Source organism: Crinia signifera, chromosome 8 (genome assembly GCF_055691185.1).
Source record: "Crinia signifera chromosome 8, ASM5569118v1, whole genome shotgun sequence".
Taxonomy (NCBI): domain Eukaryota; kingdom Metazoa; phylum Chordata; class Amphibia; order Anura; family Myobatrachidae; genus Crinia; species Crinia signifera.
The window spans coordinates 67,160,138-67,182,216 of NC_139224.1; the positions used below are offsets into that span (position 1 = coordinate 67,160,138).

Genomic DNA, 22,079 nt, shown 5'->3' on the forward strand with positions numbered 1-22,079 from the left:
GTTGTTTCAATTGTAAAGCACAACGGAATATGCTGCACTATATAAGAAACTGTAAATAAATAAATAAATACAAAATTTGGATAGTAAAATATGAAAAACACCTATTTAAAAAAAAACTCATGAAAAACTCATGTCAACCATTTTCTTGTTGACCATGTCTATGCCAACCATAAGCATGTGTCAACCTTTTGTCAATGTGGATCTTGGGTATGTCGACCTAGTCACTGTCGCACGTGACCGCATACCAATTAAATAGCATTAATAGTAAAACGGGAGAATGTTAAAAGCAGCGAGTAATAATATAACTTCTTAAAGGGGCGTACACACAGGATGATTTAATCCCCTTTTTTAAGCAATCTGACAAGATCGCTCCGTGTGCATGCCCTGCAGCAGAGCTTGCACTGGCTTTCCTTAAACCTATTTAAAATAGGCAAAGCCCCGCTCAGTACATTTAAGCAATTGTGTTGAATCACGTCAAAAGAAGCAGTTATATAATTGACTGTCTGTCCTTGTGTTTCCCTTCTATGTTCCTATAGACCAGGGGTGGCCAAACCTGTCCTTAAGATCTACCAATAGTGCATGTTTTCCAGGAAACCTGTGGATCTATAGTAGGAATAAATGCAGCAGGTTTGAAAATGTGACAGACTACAGCTGTGCACCAGATAGGTAACCTGGAAAACGTGGACCGTTGGTAGATCTCGATGACCGGTTTGGCCACCCCCTGCTATAGACTGTAAGCTTGCAGCAGGACCCTCTTACCTCCAAGTCTGTCTGTTGTTACCCAGTTTGCTTTATCACTGTCTACCATTTTAAAGCGCAAAGGAATTTGCTGCGCTATATAAGAAACTGTAAATCAATAAAAATAATAAATCACTGCTTTGAAATCTTTACTATAAATACATTATGCTTCCAGATTTGATCCAAAAATTGCAGTACTGTACATCTGGCATAAAAAAAAAACTTTCTAGAACTTGAAGCTTTGAGGTTGCAGCCCATCTCCATGTCCCTGGCAATAAAGCTCAGTGATTTAACATACATAGCAGGGCCGGCCTTAGGCATAGGCAAACTAGGCAATTGCCTAGGGCATTTGGAATGCCTAGGGGCATCAGCAGCTTCTGCTGATTAAAATGATATGCAGCATGCTCATATTCTGTGTGTGAGTGAGGCTGTATCTGCATATGAAATAGTGTATTCATGGAAATCCCTGTAACATAGCATTCCGTATGCAGGTACAGCCACAGTCGCACACAAAATATAGGCATGCCGCATATCATTTTAATCATCTGAGGCTCCTTGTGTGTACTGGTCATAACAATGCAAGTAAGACAAATTTTTTGAAAAAAAGGCACCCAACGTTAGCAGAACTGGCCAGGAGCTGCATGGCCTATTGAGTCAAGATGTATGAGGAAACATCTGTATCCAAGCAGAGGCAGAGGTCACAGTGTTAGCGGCTGTGCGAGTGCTGTCTGCGGGTGGGTTGGTTGTGCAATAGTGTTCGGCATATGTGTAAGGGGCAATATGTGTGTCATGTATTAATGCATTAATAATGTGCGACATATATGTAACAGGCATTATGTGTGTCATGTGTATAAGGGCATTATTAATGTGCAACATATGTGTAATGGGCATTATGTGTGTCATGTGTATAAGGGCATTAATAATGTGCAACATATGTGTAAGGGGCATTATGTGTGTCATTATGTGTATGAAGGGCATTAACCCCTTCATGACAGAGCCAGTTTTTGCCTTCCTGACAGAGCCCTTTTTTTCAAATCTGGCATGTATCACTTAAGTGGGGATAACTTTTTTTTGCTTTTACTTATCCCAGTGATTTTGAGATTGTTTTCTCGTGACACATTGTACTTCAAGTTAGTGGTAAATTTTCGTCGATACAGTCTGTGTTTTTTTGTGAAAAATACCAAAATGTCGTGAAAAAATGGAAAATTTTGCGATTTGCAAAATGTCACATTTTCTGCTTGTGAGACAAATAAACATACCACTCAAAATAGTTAATAACTAACAAAGACCATATGTCTACTTTATGTTGCCATCATTATTTCAACCTCCTTTTCATTTTTTTGGACACTAGGAGGCTTCAAATATGAATAGCAAATTCTCAAATTTTCAAGAAAATTTCAAACTCTGATTTTTTTAGGGACCAGGTCAGTTATGATGTGACTTTGAGTGACTTGTATGTGAGACACCCCCATAAATTATGCCATTTCAAAAACTGCACCCCTCACAGTATTCAAAACAGCATTTTGGAAGTTTGTTAACCCTTTAGGTGTTTCACAGGAATTAAAACAAAGTGTAGGTGAAATTTCAAAATTTCATTTTTTTTGCAGATTTGCAATTTTAATACATTTTTCTAAGGAACACAGTAGAAATGTGACTAAAAATTGATTCCCCCAATTCTTTGGTTTTCATAAATATCCTATATGTGGCCCTAGTGTGCACGGTGACCAAACCACAGGCTTCATAATAGAAGGAGCACCTACTTGATTTTGGAGCCTCCTTTTTATGAGATTATTTTTTAGGCACAATGTAGGTTTCTAGGCACCATAAGATGCTAAAAGTTAGGTACCCCCCACAAGTGACCCCATTTTGCAAACTACACCCTTCAGGGAATTCATCTAGGGGTATAGTGTACATTTCAAACCCCCAGGGGTTTCACCAATTGTGGTACAACTGGGCAGTGAAAATGAAAAAAAATTAATTTTTCATTTTCACAGCTCAGTTGTATCAAAATTGGTGAAACCCCGGGGGGTTTGAAATGTACACTATACCCCTTGATGAATTCCCTGAAGGGTGTAGTTTGCAAAATGGGGTCACTTGTGGGGGGGTTCCACTGTATGGGTGTTTCGGGGGTCATTCAACCAGAATCTGTGCTGCAAAATCCAAAAATCACTCCTTCCCTTCTGAGTCCTGCCATGCACCCAACTGGTATTTTTTGGTCACACGTGAGGCATTGCCGTACTCGGGAGAAATTGGGGCACAGATTTTGGGGTGCTTTGTCTCCTTCATTCCTTGTGAAAATGAAAAATTTTGAGCCAGATCTGCATTTTTGTGTAAAAAAATGTAATTTTTTACAGAAAAATGCAGTTCTGGCTCAAATTTTTTTATTTTCACAAGGAATGAAGGAGACAAAGCACCCCAAAATCTGTGCCCCAATTTCTCCCGAGTACGGCAATGCCTCACGTGTGACCAAAAAATACCAGTTGGGTGCATGGCAGGACTCAGAAGGGAAGGAGTGATTTTTGGTGGTGGAATGAATGGTGGGTGCTATGTCGCATTAGCAAGACCCCCGAAGCACCAATACAGTGGAACCCCCCCACAAGTGACCCCATTTTAGTCACCAGCTTTGGGAGGGGGGCTGGCGCTGCGGCTGGCGGGGGGTGGGAGGGGTGCTGGCGCTGCGGCAGCCGGGTGGGTGGGAGGGAGGGGAGCTGCCGGGTGGGAGGGGGGGGGGCTGGCGATCGGTGCTAATCGGTGCGGTATATACACACACACACACACACACACACACACATATATATATATATATATATATATATATATATATATATATGTGTGTGTATATATATATATACATATATATACACACACACATATATATATATATATATATATATATATATATATATATATGTGTGTGTGTATATATATATATATATATATATATATATATTTTTTTTTTTTTTTCAGTGCATATATTTTTAAACTTTTTCTGCAGCTTGATGCTGCTGCTGCTGCAGCGGGGGGGGAGGGGGGAGGAGGGCAGCGCTGCGTGCGCTCCAGACGCTCCGGGGGAGCCGGGGGAGCTGCTGCTGCTGCCGGGTGAGTGCCCGGCGGGTGCGAGGGGGGGGCTGCACATCGGTGGTGATCGGTGCTGTACTTGACAGCACCGATCACCACCGATCCCTGTGTTACCGAGCGGCTTACGGAAACGCTGCTTAAGGAAACGCTGTGAATGGCTGTTCAGATTTGAACAGCCAATCACAGCGATCGCCGACCGGGGGGGGCACCCCTGCCCCCCCTGGGCGGCGAGGGGGGATGTCTGCTGTCAGGGACAGCAGACATCACCTAACTGTCACTGCGTCTCTAGACGCAGTGACAGTTAGAAGTCATGACGTATATATACGTCATGTGTCGGGAAGTACTTCCCGACCATGACGTATATATACGTCAAATGTCGTGAAGGGGTTAATAAAGGTTGGCATAATGTGTAAGCGGCATTATGGTTATAAGGACATTAATAATATGTGCCATGTGTAAGGGGCATTACTGTGTGGTATTATCAGGGGTGCCGAGAGAAAGGGGTAGGGGGTACAAATTACCCAGGCCAAAGTCTGATGGGAGGGCCCAGTGGGGGCCCCAGGCCCCCTCCCCTTAAGTGACAGCAGCAGCTGCAGCTCTTCTCCTCTGCCCAGCACACACTGCTTTGCGCTGGGTTGCAGTGTGGCCATGGAGGTGGTTGAAATACAATATTTTCTCAGGATTTTTTTCTAAGGGTATAATGTGAATAATGTGAGGAGTAATGTATATAAGGTACTACAGTGTGATGTAACGTGAATAAGGGACACCATCACATGATATAATGTGAATAAAGTTGCACTACTGTGTGGCATAATTTGAATTGGGGGTAAAATTGTGTGGCCATGCCCCTTCCCAGCAAGAACACACCCCTGTTTGGGCTGCGCACCAAATGTGTGCACTGTTTCTATTTAAAATATTGCGAGTAGGAGCACCAAAATGATGACTGCTATGATGAGGGTTGATGGTGCTGGGAAAGGGGAGCAGGGTCAGAGGTGGAACTAGTGGCGGTGCTAGGGTGCACCAGCCAAAATCTTGCCTAGGGCGTCATTTAGGCTAGGGCCGGCTCTGATACATAGGCAAAAAGCCTATTTGCACTTAAAAAAAAAAAAATAAAAGTAAAGGAAAAAGATGAACATGAAAAATAAATGCTAAAGCTTTTCTGTGTGGCACAAAGTTAAATGTCTACTTTTATGCCATTTAATAGCAACTTCCCCTCTTTAATGTTCTAAAATTTTAAAATCACAAATGCATCTTTTTACAATCTAACAAACTGACTAACAGTGTACAGTATATTGCATTTGCAGTATCTGGATAGTAATTCCCTGAGCTTATTACTAATTGCAGCTTGTAAATGAACTAAGGCATTTAGAAGGTATGTGGCAGCTATCACAGTCCCCTCCTCTCTACCACTTTCAGTATTGCTCCACCATTCCTTCACTGACGTTTAAACTAAACAACACTGGAGGATTTAAGGGCTACAAAATAAGTCTAAATGTGCCTGCTAAAAGTCTACAATCCTGTTAAACTGGCTGGTGTTTCACAGTAAGTCATTCTATTTTACTAATACACATTTTGTAAGTTGAACCAATGACTGAATTCAATATGACACATTCTATGTGAAATTCTACTATGGATATGTACTGTATGTATATATATATATATATATATATATATATATATATATATATATATATACACTGTATATATATATATATATATATATATATATATATATATATATATACATATATATAGATTGTCACATAACAAGTCATCTATTCATTTAACAAAAGTATAATTTGTACTAGCGTTTTTATGTAACTGTAAATATTATGACTAAATAAGTTTTTGTAAATGGGCATTTGACAATACTATATACACAAATGCATGTGTCAGCTAATAATCAGTTTATATGAGGATATGATCGCGGACCATTTAATTTCTCTTCAAGAGTCACAAATTTGTTTCTATTTGCTTTCATTACTTTTTATTTTTTAAATTATTCTCATTTTGAGCAAATAGCAAACTAAATACAGTAAGTGCAGGGGGCATGTATGTGTGAGTAATAAGTGTCATATGTAACATTTGTGAGTTGCATTGCTCTGAGGAGACACAAGTACAGTGTATTTGTGAGAAGCTAGACTACAAGCTCCTCTTTCAGCCTTCCCATTTCCTCTGCATGTTGTGGAAAAATACTGTGCTGAATAAGTCTTTTATACATGCAGAAAAGCAGCAGCGCAGACAGCAGGATATCAAGCTAAGTTTGAAATGAAAGAACTCATATTGCAAGTCCAAGTTATAAAAAGGACAAGTACTGAAAAAGTTAAAAAGAAAATAAACTAGTACAAGTACTACAGTATGGATGTGGATTAGTTAATGGTCTTGATCAGTCCCAGATGGTTTTTGTCTGATAGGGCCAGCAGTATATGCTATGTACTTCTCAGATTTATTTTACTTTTTGCTTCTCAATCTACCTGCACCATTCATTCTGCAACACTATCACCAGCCTCTTTCATATCACTGCTAATGAGGGTATTCAATTAGTTCCATTTTTTGCAAAGGCAAAAAAATATAACTAATCGACCCCCAACTATTCAATTGCGGCCCATTATGTGGATATTGAAGATATTCTTTGCTAATACCTTTTCACTGTTTTTTAAGCGAACAACACCTCAAAAGCACCAAAAACGGCTGCAGTTTCTCAGGCAAAGGGCAAAAACACATGGATTGCTGCTAATTTGCCAATCCAGGTGTTTTTTGCCACTTACAAATGTTTGCGTAGGCGAAAGATCGGCCCTCCAATTGAAATGGGCAAACCCCATTTGCCTGAAAAAATGAAGAATGAAGAAAAGTGAATACTCGCTATGGTTTGAAATTCTCAGAATTATAAGGTTTAAGTTGCATTGTAGTGATCATTTTTAATCAAGGGTAAAGCTGTATTTGCAGTGTCACACAGGAATGCATCAGCTGAGGATGCTACCTGTCTTATGGTGATGACATGTAGGCTGTGGCACCTAGAGGAAGGCTAAGCTGGTACTCTATACTTGCATACTTTTGAAAAAGTATTTCAGGAAGATTGTGAAGGTGGCATTGTACATGCGTGTACTGCCACATCTGAGAGGCATGCCATAAAATAACTTATAGCCAAATATATGAGCCCCATACTAGTTAGTAAGATCTACTGTACTTGTTGAAAAAAAGACAATGGTATGTGTCAGGGTTGCCATGTGAAATTGTGGGGCTTTGGACTGACAAAATAGGAAGGGCCCCCTTTCCCTTTCTCGAACCCCCTAGCCACACTGCTCTACCTCTATATCGCTTCAAGGGAAATGTGAACTTTGTTTATGAAAAATTATGGCCCTTATTCAGATCTGATCGCAGTACAAATTTGGGCAAAACCATGTGCATTGCAGGTGGGGCAGATGTAACATGTGGAGAGAGTTAAATTTGTGTGGGGTGTGTTGAAACTGAAATCTAAATTGCAGTGTAGAAATAATGCAGCCAGTATTCACCCTGCACAGAAACAAAATAACTCACACAAATCTAACTCTCTCTTAGGCCCTTATTCTGATTGACGCGGACTTTACCGCATACTTTCGGATCGCGTCTTTACGGCGTCTGCGCATGCGTGGAGAACGCTACGCGCATGTGCCACGCCTTGACTCGGTACCAGTTCGGCCAAATCCCGTCCAAAACTGTTCACCGCTATCAGTCGGGAAATATGGGCGTATTATGGGCGTCATGCGGAATGTCACATGGGCGTAGTTTCAAAGTGGGCAAAACGGGGCGGAAACATGGGCGGACACGGGGGAGTACACTTATGTTGGGGGGCGTACATTCGGATACCACTCCGAATGCACGCGATCAAAAGGGGAAGAAATGTGCGGTGTCCACAAGTGTACTATTGCTTTGCGGACACCACTCGTTCATGCGGGAGGCGAACGTACGCCTAATGACTACAAGCATTAACACCTGAACCCAATAGAATCTACTCCTTTACTCATTACTCACTAATAGGACGCTTGTCAGTGCTTTAATTGAAACCATTGCTGCTTCAAGGAACCCTTACTAAACACCCACATATCCTGTACTTGTCAGACACTTTAAAACTGCTAACAATGGACATGACAGAATATTAATACTAGCAATACACATGTGTATTCGACATGTACTCATGAAACCACACATTTTTGGGTAAAGTAAAAAAATTTATTTCTATACATGTCACAGTCAATGCCACTGTGATGCAATGACCAAAAAATACAAAATCAAAAAAATAAACAACATGGCAGGAATGTAGCAAAATAAATAATAATACAAAACAAATATAATTGCACACAGATGGACTCCAGCACCTCCTATGTGCCACTGCACATGCAGCCAGTGGGAAATGAGGATGCTGCTGGCCCTTCTACAGCAGGGCAACCTGCACCTGACCATTCTACAGCAGGGCAACCTACACCTGGCCCTTCTGCAGCAGGCCAACCTGCAGCTGGCTCATATGCACCATCAGCAGAATTGATTGGAACACAACCGGGGACTTCACAAGATAGTACCATGGCCATCACTTCAAGTACAGCTGACAGTAATGGCAGGCAAAAGAGGGCAACAGGGGAACCAAAAAGGACATATGAAGCAAGGGCTCATCTGGTTACCCTCAGCACGTGATTGGACACAAGAAGCTGACACACACAGCACAATGGAAGATTTGGGAACACATAACGGTGGAGATTAATGCAGCCACAAGTTCATTTGCGACCACGTTTGGCCTTGGTAGGCTCCTTGGCCTGTGCAGCAGCTCTTCGGGGACGGCCAGATGCTGGGGCAGGTGGAGCAGATGATGTTGAGGGGTTGGCTGGTCTACCCCTCCTGCCAGCAGGGAGTGTTGCCGGTGGTAATGCACCAGAAACGGATGACATTAGGACCCTGTTGCTGGTAACCAGCTCCACCATAAGCTCATTATGGTGGAGGAGGAGATCATTTTGGCGGGTGGCTTGCTCGGCCAGCACCTGAGCACTTGCAGCCATGGCCTGATGTGACTGAGCCATGGCCTGCATGCTCGCAGCGATGGCCTGCTGGGTGCTGACCAAGCTCGCCAGGATCTCCTCGGTCCTATGCATCCGTTCTGATGCCAAGTCTCCCTGCTGGTTGATGTCCCCAAGCATCTGGGCCAAGGCGGCCAAATCGGCTTGGGCCGATGGCTGCTGCTGCACAGGCCTACCGCTGGGGCCAGGTGGCACGGACTCCTCCACCTCCTGAGCAGAGTCGTCACCAAGCGGTGGGGTGTCTGTGGAAAAAGATAAACACAATTAGGAGACATTCTAAGATAATTACTTGCACAAGTTTATGGCATGACCAATATTTACCTTCCAGCAAAGACGCAAACACTTCAGCTGGGGCCTCGCTATCCATCGTGCTCACCCCCCTGATCTCCTCAACTGATATACAGCTCTCGGCCATCAACTCCAGGGGGGTGAGCTCTAGCCCTGATGGCATGGGCCCGGCCCCAGATGTCTGGCTGTGTTCCCACCGCTTGGTCATCTTCCTCTTCAGGTTGGTTTTGAAGTCCTGCCACCTGCAATGTAAGTTGACATATTAATACATGTCACTCCAGATGTTAGCTGTTGCAGCCATTGCTCTGTGCTACATATTACGACATGTGATTAATGTCCAAAAGATAATATTATATGCAACTATGATATCCACCGTTACAATACACATTCACAATCACCCTACTCTAACTCTCACCGAAATAACATGGCAATAATGTATGTGTATCGTAACAACCTCACGGGCCATTTGCAAAATCCATCTAAGCATCAATTCAATCATTACTTGGCTATTACTGGGCACATGTATGACAAAACAACTTGCCTCTTCTTCACATGGTCCGTCTCACGAACTTGTGGCGCTACTTCATTAATCTCTGCCGTTATCTGTTCCCAAATCTTCCATCTGCGTGTGTGTGTCAGCTTCTCCGATGGACACTCAATCCAATCACGTGCTCGGGGAACCAGGATGGCAAGCTCCTGTGCTTCATATGCCTTATTTCTTGTAGTTGGTTCCTCTGTTGCCCTCGCTCTCCCCTTGCCACGTCCTTGGCCACGCCCCCTGTCACGTGTCGCTGCACTTGAAGTGCTGGCCATGGTACTACCTTGTGAAGTCCCCGGTTGTGTTCCAATCAATTCTGCTGATGGTGCATATGAGCCAGCTGCAGGTTGGCCTGCTGCAGAAGGGCCAGGTGTAGGTTGCCCTGCTGTAGAATGGTCAGGTGCAGGTTGCCCTGCTGTAGAAGGTCCAGCAGCCTCCTCATTACCCACTGGCCGCATGTGCAGTGGCACATAGGTGGTGCTGGAGTCCATCTGGTCAAATAGTTGCTGCAGATCTGGGTCCACCTCTGGTTGTGATCCAGACATGTTAGCAACAACATGGTCACCTTCTAATACACCTTTATATACTGTTTGTGTAGCCTGTTTGGCGGACATCAGCGGCAGCTGCGTTCCGTGCGTGAGCGTACGTCGCTGTTTTTTCGCGCCGCATACGGTGGCGGAAATTCCATTGTGTAAAACCTGGCGAAAGTTCTACATGAAATACTGGGCACCAAGGCTAACATTGCATAGAATCTTCTGATACACCTGTGACTATTGCACAATACACATGCTATTTGCTAGCATGACATGACATTTGATTCATGACTACTGTGGTATTGTGGCGTTTGTTTGCAAGCTAAAAGTAGCCCAATCCCTTAGATAATCCAGGCCACAAGTCATGCAATACTCATCTCTACTGTTATAGACCACACATGTGAGAGCCCTATAAATAGTGACTTGCTGCTAGAATCATTTGTCTCCAGATCTGGACTTGTCAGGGTCTAAGGTAAGCTCTTCCATGCTCCTTGTAGATATGATATCCATTAACAATGTAAGTGTATGAATGTATGCACCATTGCCTCACTGACTACAGATTGTTGGGCCAGCAAAGTGCGTGTAGCATTATTGCAACATGTCACATGTTCACTATTTCACTCACAGGTCTTAAACCTGTGTGGGTTCATCTATTGCAGGACAACATGTCCCAGCAATAGATGAAATGTCTCATAGTACATGATGTTGGCAAAAAATGCTGACACCTTTATCTGTGTGTTTTGGACGGTGTGTATTGAGTTCATATTATTGTGTCATCATTAGAGAGTCAAATGGATCTGCGGGATTTCACGGGGCGGCCATCTATTGTACGTATTGAAGGCTACAAATCTATTTGTAGTGGGATATGGCCATTATGTGCATAGGTGCATCAGTATTTATGTTCATTTCTTTATAGGTTGCTGAAGCAATGATGCGCTACATGGAGAGGAGGCTAAGGGCACTTGCGGCTCTCCCCACTCGTCGCCCAAGGAGGCCAGGACGTGCTAGAATCTATCGCACACGGGTGACTCTGTTTGCTATGCCCGATGATGAGGTACTTACTAGGTACCGGTTACCGCCACATGTAATTCTGGATCTGCTCACCTTAATTCAGAGCGATCTGGAACCTCTACACGGGATCACGACAGCAATTCCGCCTCACACACAGCTGCTGGCGGTGTTGCATTTCTGCGCCTCAGGATCATTCCAACAAGTAGTGGCAGTACTTGCTGGAATATCTCAGCCGGCCTTCTGCCGAATCCTGAGGCGTGTGACGTCGGCCATGTTCAGGCGCAAGGGGCACTTCATGGCCATGACATTTGCCACCGAGACCCTGCGCAGAAGCCAGCAGGCCTTCCATCAAATTGCTGGCTTCCCTAATGTGATAGGGGCTGTGGATGGCACCCATGTACCATTTGTGCCTCCATCTCGAAGTGAGAAGATATATAGGAACCGCAAATTGTTCCACTCACTGAACGTGATGGTGGTATGTGGCCCATCCATGGAGATTCTCGCCTTCAACTCGAAGTTTCCCGGAAGTGCCCATGACTCTCATGTCATCTGACAAACCGGGATATGGCAAAGACTACAAGAGCTGAAAGGCCGTGATGCGTGGGTTCTGGGTGACTCCGGTTACCCATGTACGCCCTGGCTACTTACGCCGTACAGCTACCCAGCACCGGGCCCACAGGAGGCATTCAATCGGGCGCATGTTGCCACCAGGCAAGTGGTGGAGCGCTCAATTGGCCTTTTAAAAGGTCGATTTAGAGTGCTCCACCGCACTGGTGGTGACTTACAATATGCGCCTGAAATGGTGTCGAGGATCGTGGGCCTGTGTATATGTTTCCACAACATTGCTGTGCGGCGTGAGATACCCTTTGATGAGTGGGAGGTACCATCTGAGCCGCAAGATCCGCCCATGCGCCCATCCCGCGCCCCTGAATGCCGGAGGGGATACCAGCTGCGGGACTCTGTGGCGCAAAGATACTTCAGGTACATGTTATCGAGTTGACAGAACACACCAATTATTGTAAAAATCACCCCTTCAAATAAGTACAGTGTGTTAGTTGTCAGTGTTACAACACGAAAATTAGCCAGCCTGCCCTCCTAATGGCAAAGAAATAGGAGATATTTATCATATGTGCTTAGTTTTGGGGGAAGTTAAATATAGGTGCGAATTATTATACCTTGTTCAAGGGATCTTATGTGTTTGTTATATCTTCATTATTGTAGTTGATACTATCCCTGATGACTGGTGAGTACATTGATTTATTCTGTAATGTGTTGGGGATTTTTTCATGTGTTGATGTCTGATTTGTTTGCAGATATATATATATATATATATATATATATATCTATATATCTATATATATGATATTTGAATTTATTCACATGTTTCAACATTTCAAGGAGCAGGCAGCCAGGCAGCCAGGCAGGCAGGCAGGCAGGCAGGCAGGCAGGCAGGCAGGCAGGGCTGGTGTATAATGCTGGTCTCAGGATACCTGCAAGTGTGTGTATGTGTCTTTTACACATAAATGTACGCATACACATAGATGCATAGAGTAAGTAATGCTAACTACAGCTATGCGTTGCTAAGCTATAGCACGCGTTGCTTGGCGGAGCGAGGCGTCATTGGATTTGCTAAGTGCATACACACTGTGTTTTATATATATCAGATTTGTTCATTGCCATACATCAACACTACTGTTTTGAAGGCATGCGAATTTGTCACCATTTGTGTTGGCGCAGAGACGCTGTTCATGTAAAGATGAACAATAAAGTTATTAACACAAATAACTGTGATCAACCAATGCCACCACCTGATTGGTTGATAGATGCCATTGTCAACATGGCGGAGACACGAAGGGCAGAACCCTTCACACATGCGGAGCTGAGGGTTCTTGTCTCCGTCATGGAGACAAGGCTGGGCCGTGCGGGGCCCTTCATCACAAACCGCCATAAGCGGAGGGCGTATGCTGCGGCAGGGCGCCGTATTTACGCCCGCACTCGGGTGCGGAGGTCCCTCGGGCAGCTGGAGAGGCGGTGGTCGGACCTCCGCAGGCGCCAGCCCCAGCTGCTCCAGCAAATCAGGGGCGAAATTGCTGAGTGTGAGTATTTTAGCTATGAAATTTCGCACTTACAACATAGCATCTAGAAACAATAAAATGTGTCTCATGATAAGTGGGTGTCCATGGGTTTAAAAGTCCATAGACTGTTATGTGTGCTTCTTCCTGGTTAACATGCAGTCATGTGGCTTTTATATGTAATGCCATAGCATTGAGGATTCTGATGCATACAATGTGCCAGATCTAATATGTGTTACACATTGATAAATGCCTGGGTTGTAATGTGTGAACATATTACTAACAATCACATAATAATTTAAATGACACAATTTGGAGTCCATTAACAGTAAGGAGCTACTTTCCTGCATCGTTTGCCATCATTATCACCCTTCCATGTATGTCTTGTTATGGATTAATACATGTGCACCAATGACCCGACATTGACCATGATGTTTTTTTCTACCACACAGCACGAGCCCGAGCCCGACAGGCCCGTGAAGAGGCGGAGGCAGACCTGGCCCAGGAGGAGGCCCAAGACCCGGAGGAGGAGGTGGCGGCAAGGGTGGAGGAGGAGGAAGTGGAGGAGGAGCAAATGTTGGAGGAGATGGTGGAGGAGGTGGTGGAGGAGGAGGAGGTGCGTGAGGAGGTGGTGGAGGAGGATGTGGAAGCGGAGTTGGTGGCGGAGGAGGAGGTGTTGGTGGCGGAGGAGGAGGTGGAGGAGGAGGTGGTGGTGGTGGAGGAGGAGGAGGAGGAGGAGGTGGAGGAGGAGGTGGTGGTGGTGGAGGAGGAGGAGGAGGAGGAGGAGGAGGTGGAGGAGGAGGTGGAGGAGTTGGAGGAGGAGGTTCTTGTGGCAGAGGAGCTGGCGGAGGAGGGGGCTGAGGAGGCCACGGTTGCCCCGGACGATTCTGATGACGAGGGGGAGGAGGCGTGCCAGGCCCCGGAGTCCCAGCAGATCGGTATGTTAACATAATGCATCATTCATGAAGTAGTTGTACTGGTATTTGTTATGTAGCACTGGTGATAAAAATTTTTGGGCCCATACTATTCATATAGACCCCAAAGTGGGTAGCTACAGATACAGGTACGGGTTAGATGGGGTGTCCAAGGCATCCCTTTCATCCAGGACACCTCTCAATTACACAGGTTTGTGGGATGGGTTGGAGGTCCATTTTGACTGCCACATAACCGTTGTAGTTAAACAGGATCCAGGAGTAAAGGGATGAGTGGATCATTTGTGGATTAAAATCACCTGCTGCAAGCGTAGATTATGACCCATCAAATAGTGGAATCTATATTGTTGGTGAATGTTATTTATAAACTCTAGGATGTATGCTATAAATGGAGTAGGGGCCAGCCTACCTTGGAATGGAGTCAGAAGTTGCCAGTGTCCCAGGAGCCTCCTCTACCTAAACACCCCCTGTAGTTCAGATTGTTTTTTTGCCCTCACAGAATTGTAGGTTGGTTTAGACAGAATTATGATTTTGAGGATGTGTACTGTGCATTCCTGACATTTGCATAACTCCCATGCCACGAACCATCACTGAACTTAGACTGAGCAGATTGTGACAAGTTCTTATTGACGGAGGCCATGACATGCTTGTCATTGGTTAGTCATGGGTGGGTTGTGACTGAGAAGAAACAATATGACTGTTATGTCTTCTGCAGAGTAAAGGGTAGAGGCCAAAAAAGACAGTATGTAGTAAATAAGTTTGCATGTATGTATATATGTATGTGTCATATCTATTTATCTATGTGTGTCTCTATCTCTCTACATAGATAGATATATATATATATATATATATATATATACACACATGTCACCTAGCATTTGTGCAATTTATGTCGCAGTATGTGAAATGTATGCATGAATAACATGACTAATTTTTGCCCCTTTGACATGCCCACAGATGACACCACACCGGCAGATGAGGGGGTGCGTGGGGCCGTCCTGCGAGCGGAGCACCATTTGAGGCTCCTTCTAGCAGACCTGCAGGACATCCGCGATCTGCTGCTTTAATTTATTATTTAATATTTTTTTTTTTCTATGTTAATGGTGTTTTGAAATAAATTCTTTATGCAAGTTCACAGTTGTTGGTTTTATTTGCACTTGAAACAGTATATGTGTAGATTGTTTATAATCTTATACACAGGGTGTAATACAAACCATTGCACTTACATTGCTGTAAGGGTTAATGTGTGCAATGCATGTGTTAGGCATGCTTGTAAGGATATATTGGCATCTAATTGATTCCAATTCCAAATAAGCTGTTTTTTATGAGGATAGGTAATTGAATAAGTGGGTCATGTGATGTATTGCAGAAGATACTTCATAGTGGGTTGTTTGGCGTAAATACTCCGCTTACGGGCGGTAGCACCGCTTGGCTCCCGTTCGGATGCGGTATTTCCGAGCATACTCTGTAATACTCTGTAATACCGTGCAGAATCGGAGTGTTTCTCCCGCACACGCATGGTTTGTATGTCGTCCGTAAACACGCCCTGTTCTTAAAGAGTGAGTCCGTCCGAATGCGGAGGACACGTGGGCGTTTCTACGGACGATGGCCGCATGCGGCAAAACACCGTGGCGTGCGGACCGCTCCGTAAGAATGCGGGAATATCCGCACCGATCAGAATAAGGGCCTGAATATGTTACATCTGCCCCACCTGCAGTGCACATGGTTTTGCCCATTTTGAGAACAAATTTGTACTGCGATCATATCTGAATTAGGGCCTATATTTGATAGACTCTAGTCATGGGCCCCCTTTCTGTTTTGGCGAGGCATACCCCCCCTTATGGCAGCCCTGCTGATACCTGTCAGGGCTTGTTCGTGTAGTTTGCCAATAGACAATATGCTCCATGAAGGATATCATTAAAGAGTTTCCTTGAACTCCCTAGAGCTCCCTGGCCACATCCAGGAATATAGCTGTTATTGACAATATAGTCAGGATTCTACTGCTTGTACAAATGGTAAAGGGGGTTGTGAACGACCAGCGGGATTAGGCATCGTCAGAGATATAGTGCATACTCACTAGACCTGGGGTAGCCAACCCTAGTCCTCGAGAGCTACCAACAGTGCATGTTTTACAGGTCTCCTCACAGAATCACAAGTGAGCTAATTAGCTCCATCTGTGTATCTTTTAAAATGTGTCAGTGATTAATGAGTACAGCTGTGCAGCAGCTAGGTTGTCTGGAAAATGTGAACTGTTAGTAGCTCTCGAGGGCTAGGGTTGGCTACCACTGCACTAGACGATATGCAAAAGAATATCGTTAACAATATTGTAATATTTAAAAATCTTGACTAATGTGACATTGTGTACCCAGGTTTACAGGTCAAGAGAAAGGTTATTTAAAAAACCATGTAGCCAGAGGGATCACTATGCTTTATCACCAATGAAAGTAAATTAGACTGATTTCATGGCTACACGGGATTTCTGACTCAAGACTCACGATGTTGATCCCAGACTGTGACTCCAGTCATGCCTCTGCGATCACAAATGCAGCCTCCTACTGTACTTCTTACTGCATTTTCACTGCTATGGATCGCATTTTCAAAGCTGCTGCCGGCATATTTGCAAATGAGATCCATACAGAGTGGCTGGTTCAGAGCTGTTTGAAGCTGCTGGTTCATTTTCTATAATTTTCAGTAGTAGTCACCTTAGTTTGATCAAAGTCCATGCAACTGTAAACCCTTTCTGAGTAATTTATATTTAAAATTAGCCGCCCATGCTAGCCATGACCACTTTTGCCAAATTCAGTGGGACATGCTTCGGAGCCATGGCGCCACCTCTGATCAGCAGATGATCCAAAGGAACTGTATCTGCAGAAGAAATGTACTTCTTATGTGTACCATGGAATGAACCCTTTTTGCAATTAATTTCATTATTCCAATCACCAACATTTGTGTCTCATAATAGCATCTGTTTTCACCCTAGGTTCTCTTGAGATGATGTTTCTTCACTGTTTACTTGTCCTGTCCTTTGCATTTCCCACACTTTCTGATCGCTGCCCTCAAGTGTGTGTCTGTGACAATATCAGGACTTTTGTGACATGTGCCAAAAAAAACTTGACCAACATTCCTCCCACCATCCCACAGGTCAGTAAAAATATTGTACATTATTGGTTGTCCATTTTCAAATAAAATCTACATCACTATGCTCTATCGCTTATCAAAATATTGTTTGGGAAATAAAATGTTTTCTACTTTTAAACTCAAAGTACACCATTGGAGCTTAGTAGAGTACTGGGTACTTGTTTCCTAGCACGGCGCCCATCGCATTGTATATCATAACACTAAATAAGGTATACGATGCGATGCGACGTGATATTGTACAATAAAATATCGCATTGCATCGTATGCCATACAATGGCATACGATGCGATTGTATCCGATTTTTGATTGTACAAGCACCCTGATGGGTCCTTACAATGTTAAATGGCCCCCATAGTCAAGGTTACCCGCAGGATCAACGCGTGGCGAGCGTAGCGAGCCCGCGAGGGGCCGCGGTATGCGCCCTCCGACCTTTTCATACCCCCACTATCCACGTGGGCCATGGAGTTGATTTTAGATTGTGCGGCAAGCGCAGCGAGCCACCGAGCCCGAAGCCTGGCAAGCGCAGCGAGCCCCGCGAGGGGACGTGGAATACGTGCCCGAAGCGTGGCGAGCCCCGTGAGGGGATGCGCAATACATGTCAAGTAATCCGTGTCCCCTCGCGGGGCTCACTGCGCTTGCCACGCTTCGGTTTGGCGGCTCGCTGCGTTCGCTACACTATCTAGAATCAACTTCACGCCGACGTGGATAGTGGGGGTCTGAAAAGGTCGGAGGATGCTTCGGTTGGCGTTGATTGTGGGGGTGGCATTGCCAATGGAGGTGCATGTAACACCATTGCACCATTGAAACTGCATAAGCCATATTCAATTAAATAAACTGGTTAAAATTCATTACTATTTTACACATTTAGGCAATTTGTTTACTTTTATGTATTTAGGGTGACATTAGGATATATAGGGTATGGTTCTACATGGCATTGGCCTCACCTCCTCATCTTCTCATAATAGGCCCTTGAACATTTCCAGCTCCAGACCCATTAGGCCCTTAATCTGGCCTTGGGCTGTATACTATACCCTGTCTCTGATTTAAGGCAGCATAGTCCCTCCCTGATGGATATACTTTATCCTGCTTAGTTTTGCAGTGTGAATGGTCTCTGGCTCTGTGCTGTGCTACTGAACCCTGATCTTGTTTGGAGGTGCTCCTTGGTCCAGTCTCCAGCCGTGTTGGATTTATTCTGTCCATCCTGCTTGACCACAGCTTTGGTTTGTGGAATAATTGATATTCAGAGCATACTTTCTCTGCATTGTTTACATCTTCCTTTGTAGCTTGGTTTCTGTTATTCCTGGGTAGTCCAGGAAACCACTATTCAAACATGATTGTAAATGGGCATGCTAATCATGGCAAACCAATCGCCAGGGCCGGACTGGCCATCTGGCACTTCTGGCAAATGCCAGAAGGGCCGATCGCCTTGTGGGATGATTTTTGCAGCACGCACTGTCATCTGCGACAGTGCGCATACACAAGTGCACTGAGCTCCACTGCCTCAGCAGCCCCCGGTAATGTAATCGACAGGCAAGGCCGGGAAGCTGCCGGGTGTGTGTAGAAGCTCCTGGGACCGCCTGCCAGCAGCGAATACCCAGAGTGCACGGAGCTCCACTGCTTTGGCGCCCCCGGTGACATTATCAACCGGGGTGACCGGGAAGCCATCTGGGTCTATGTACACTGGACACAACCCCTGTACACAGCCCCTGTACACTGGACACAGCCCCTGTACACTGGACACAGCCCCTGGGCACAGCCCCTGTACACTGGACACAGCCCCTGTCACACTGGACACAGGCCCTGTCACACTGGACACAACCCCTGTACACAGCCCCTGGACACTGGACACAGCTCCTGTACACTGGACACAACCCTGTACACTGGACACAGCTCCGGTACACTGGACACAGCCCCAGTACACTGGACACAACCCCTGTACACTGGACACAAACCCTGTACACTAGACACAGACCCTGTCACACTGTACACAGGCCCTGTCACACTGGACACAAACCCTGTCACACTGAACACAGCCCCTGTATAGCCCCTTGTACACTGGCCACTGCAGCCCCTGTACATTGGACTTGTGTACAGCAGCCCCTGCAATCGAGTGAGCAGCAGCAAAATAATATATTATTACAGCACACAGAGCACAACCACCCTCTTCCCTCTCCTATGCTGGAGTAAAGATGGCGGGGCGCACGTGCGTCTTATATAGAATCCAGATCCTGCGAGAATCCGACAGCGCGATGATGAAGTTTTGCCTCGTTTTCGGTCCGGAATTTAGGCGGGAACTCCCGAGCCGGCTCGGATCCAGACTCGGATCGCGATATTCGGATGTCGGATCCCGGACCCGCTCATCTCTAATATATATATATATATATATATATATATATAGTTTTTTTTTTATTATTTATTATTATTATTATTATTAATATTATTTATATACATTTGGTCTATCTATAATACTTTAACTGACCTGGCATATACTGCGTCACCTAAGTGTCCATCTCCGTGCTTTGCTCCGTCCCTCTCTGGAAACCCCCTTCTGAAAATCCTGCGTTTGCCCCTGTATGCTACTACTCTCGCCTGTCCTTGTGTTTCCCTCCTATATCCCTATAGATTGTAAGCTTTCAGCAGGGCCCTCCAACCTCCTAGTCTGTCTGTTGTTACCCAGTTTGTTTTATCACTGTCCACAATTGTAAAGCGCAACGGAATCTGCTGCAATATATAAAAAATTGTAAATAAATAAATACAACAGAAACTACAATGCAGTGCATGTTTTATTATGGGTTTTGTCTTGGACAGTACCATAAATACAAAGGAGACTGCTCTGTTGCAATTTCTGCTAAGACAGATTGTTCGTTGCAGCGTGAGGGTTTTAGATTTATTTATTTATGTATTGGGCATCGGTCCTCAAACTATTTTGCTCTGGGACCCAATCAGACAATAAAAATACTTACAGGACCCTAGCAAGTTACAGAAGGTCATCACATCACGGAGGTCATTCTGGTTTGCTTGCTATGCAGCATTAGTTCACTACTTAGCGAGCCTTGTAATGCCGCCCAACAGGAGAGTGAACGCTGCCCCATCACACAGCAAATGTATCCGCCACACTGCAAATGGATGTTTTGCATAAACATCCATTCACAGGTTAGAGTGCAGGCCGGAAATCATTTGATGGTCGCTGACCATCAAAAGATTTCTGTAGTACTTGCAAATCTAAGTCAGTCGAGAACTGAGCGGGTAACAGACATCCGGTTACGCTAGCCGCCCGTCCACAGAAGCCAGGTACCCGTCCGCATGGGGATGCCCAGCATTTTCCTGGGCGCACCCAGCATTTTCCTGCATCTTTTGCCATGAAACCCCTAGCAGTGAATAATTAGAAGCCTTATTGCGAGGCCTAATATGTATTGGGCATTATGGTGTGTGGCATAATGTGTAATGGACATTAGGGTGTGTGGCATAATGTGTAATGGACATTCTTGTGTGTAACATAATGTGTATTGGGATTACAGTGTGTGGCATAATGTGTGGTGTGTGGTATAATATGTAATAGACATTACAGCATGTGTGGTGTAATGTGTTATGAGCATTACGGTGTGTGGCATAATGTGTAATGGCACAGTGTATGATATAATATGTAAATGGCCTTATGGTGTGCGGTATAACGTGTGATGGGCATTACGGTGTGTGGCATATTGTGGACACGCCCCTATTGCTTTGTAGCCACTCCCCTAGTTTGATGTGACCACAAACCCATACGATATATGGACACGCCCATTTTTTAGACACAAAATAAAAAATCTCTACTTGCACCACTGGGGAAAATCCACCCATTTTCTGGAATGCTGGCAGCTGTCACTCTTTTGTGACCCTCAAACAGAGGAGGCGCTGCGGATAGAGATCTGCACATGTGCAATACAAGTCATAATTGCCTACCTGACCCTCTCCATGAGGGAGAAAATGATCTGTTCCTGGACTTCCCTGGTAATGTATGATTTCCATCACCTGTGGGGAGCTAGTTAATTGACAATAATGGTGTTTCACCACAGGTGCAGGCAATCCTACATTACCAGGAAGTCCAGGAGCAGAGCAGTTTCTCCCCAGAGGGTCAGGTAGGCAAGTATGATAGAAGTCCAGTGCAAGGTTGGATCTGAAACCATCAGAAATGTACACAAACTATCAAGTGTTTGGAGGGGTGTTTTTCCAATAATATGAATTTCAGTATGTACTGTGATTATTTTTATATTATTATTTTTATTATTATTTTACAGGTGCACTGCAAGTCTCAACAGACCCTGGATACCAGCACATGCTGACACTTGTGGTCCTCTAAGTGTCAGCATGCCCTGGATGAGAGAGAACTGTAGCGTGCCAGTATAAAACATACAGGGTAGCAACCAATTAGATTCTACTTCTTATTTATCACTTTGATAATAGATAATAGAATCTGATGTTGCTATGGGACACATCCCATCTTAACCCATTTCCCTCTTAGTATTTTACCTATTTTTGTAAAATAGAATTATTACCCCAGGGGTTAAAGTGAGGGGAAATGGGATGAAACTTAGTCCCCCCACCTCTAATTGTGAGGTGGAACAGTTTAACCTCCACATTAACCCTGCACAGTAATACTACTCACAGAAAAGCGTTCTAGTTTGCAGGGTGGTACCAAAAACCCTACCACTTGCTCTGGTTCTGCC

At 44.7% G+C, this 22,079-nt stretch overlaps 1 protein-coding gene across 1 annotated transcript in view; it reads left to right on the forward strand.

Moving 5' to 3' along the window:
• The first annotated feature begins 5,243 nt into the window (after positions 1-5,243).
• CHADL (chondroadherin like) overlaps positions 5,244-22,079 on the forward strand; it is a 47,038-nt gene continuing 30,202 nt past the window's right edge. The window contains exons 1-2 of the mRNA XM_083156629.1: positions 5,244-5,358; positions 17,216-17,376. Of these exons, the coding sequence (XP_083012755.1) occupies positions 17,227-17,376 (150 nt within the window). The 5' untranslated portion in view covers positions 5,244-5,358; positions 17,216-17,226. The remainder of the gene's footprint in view (positions 5,359-17,215; positions 17,377-22,079) is intronic.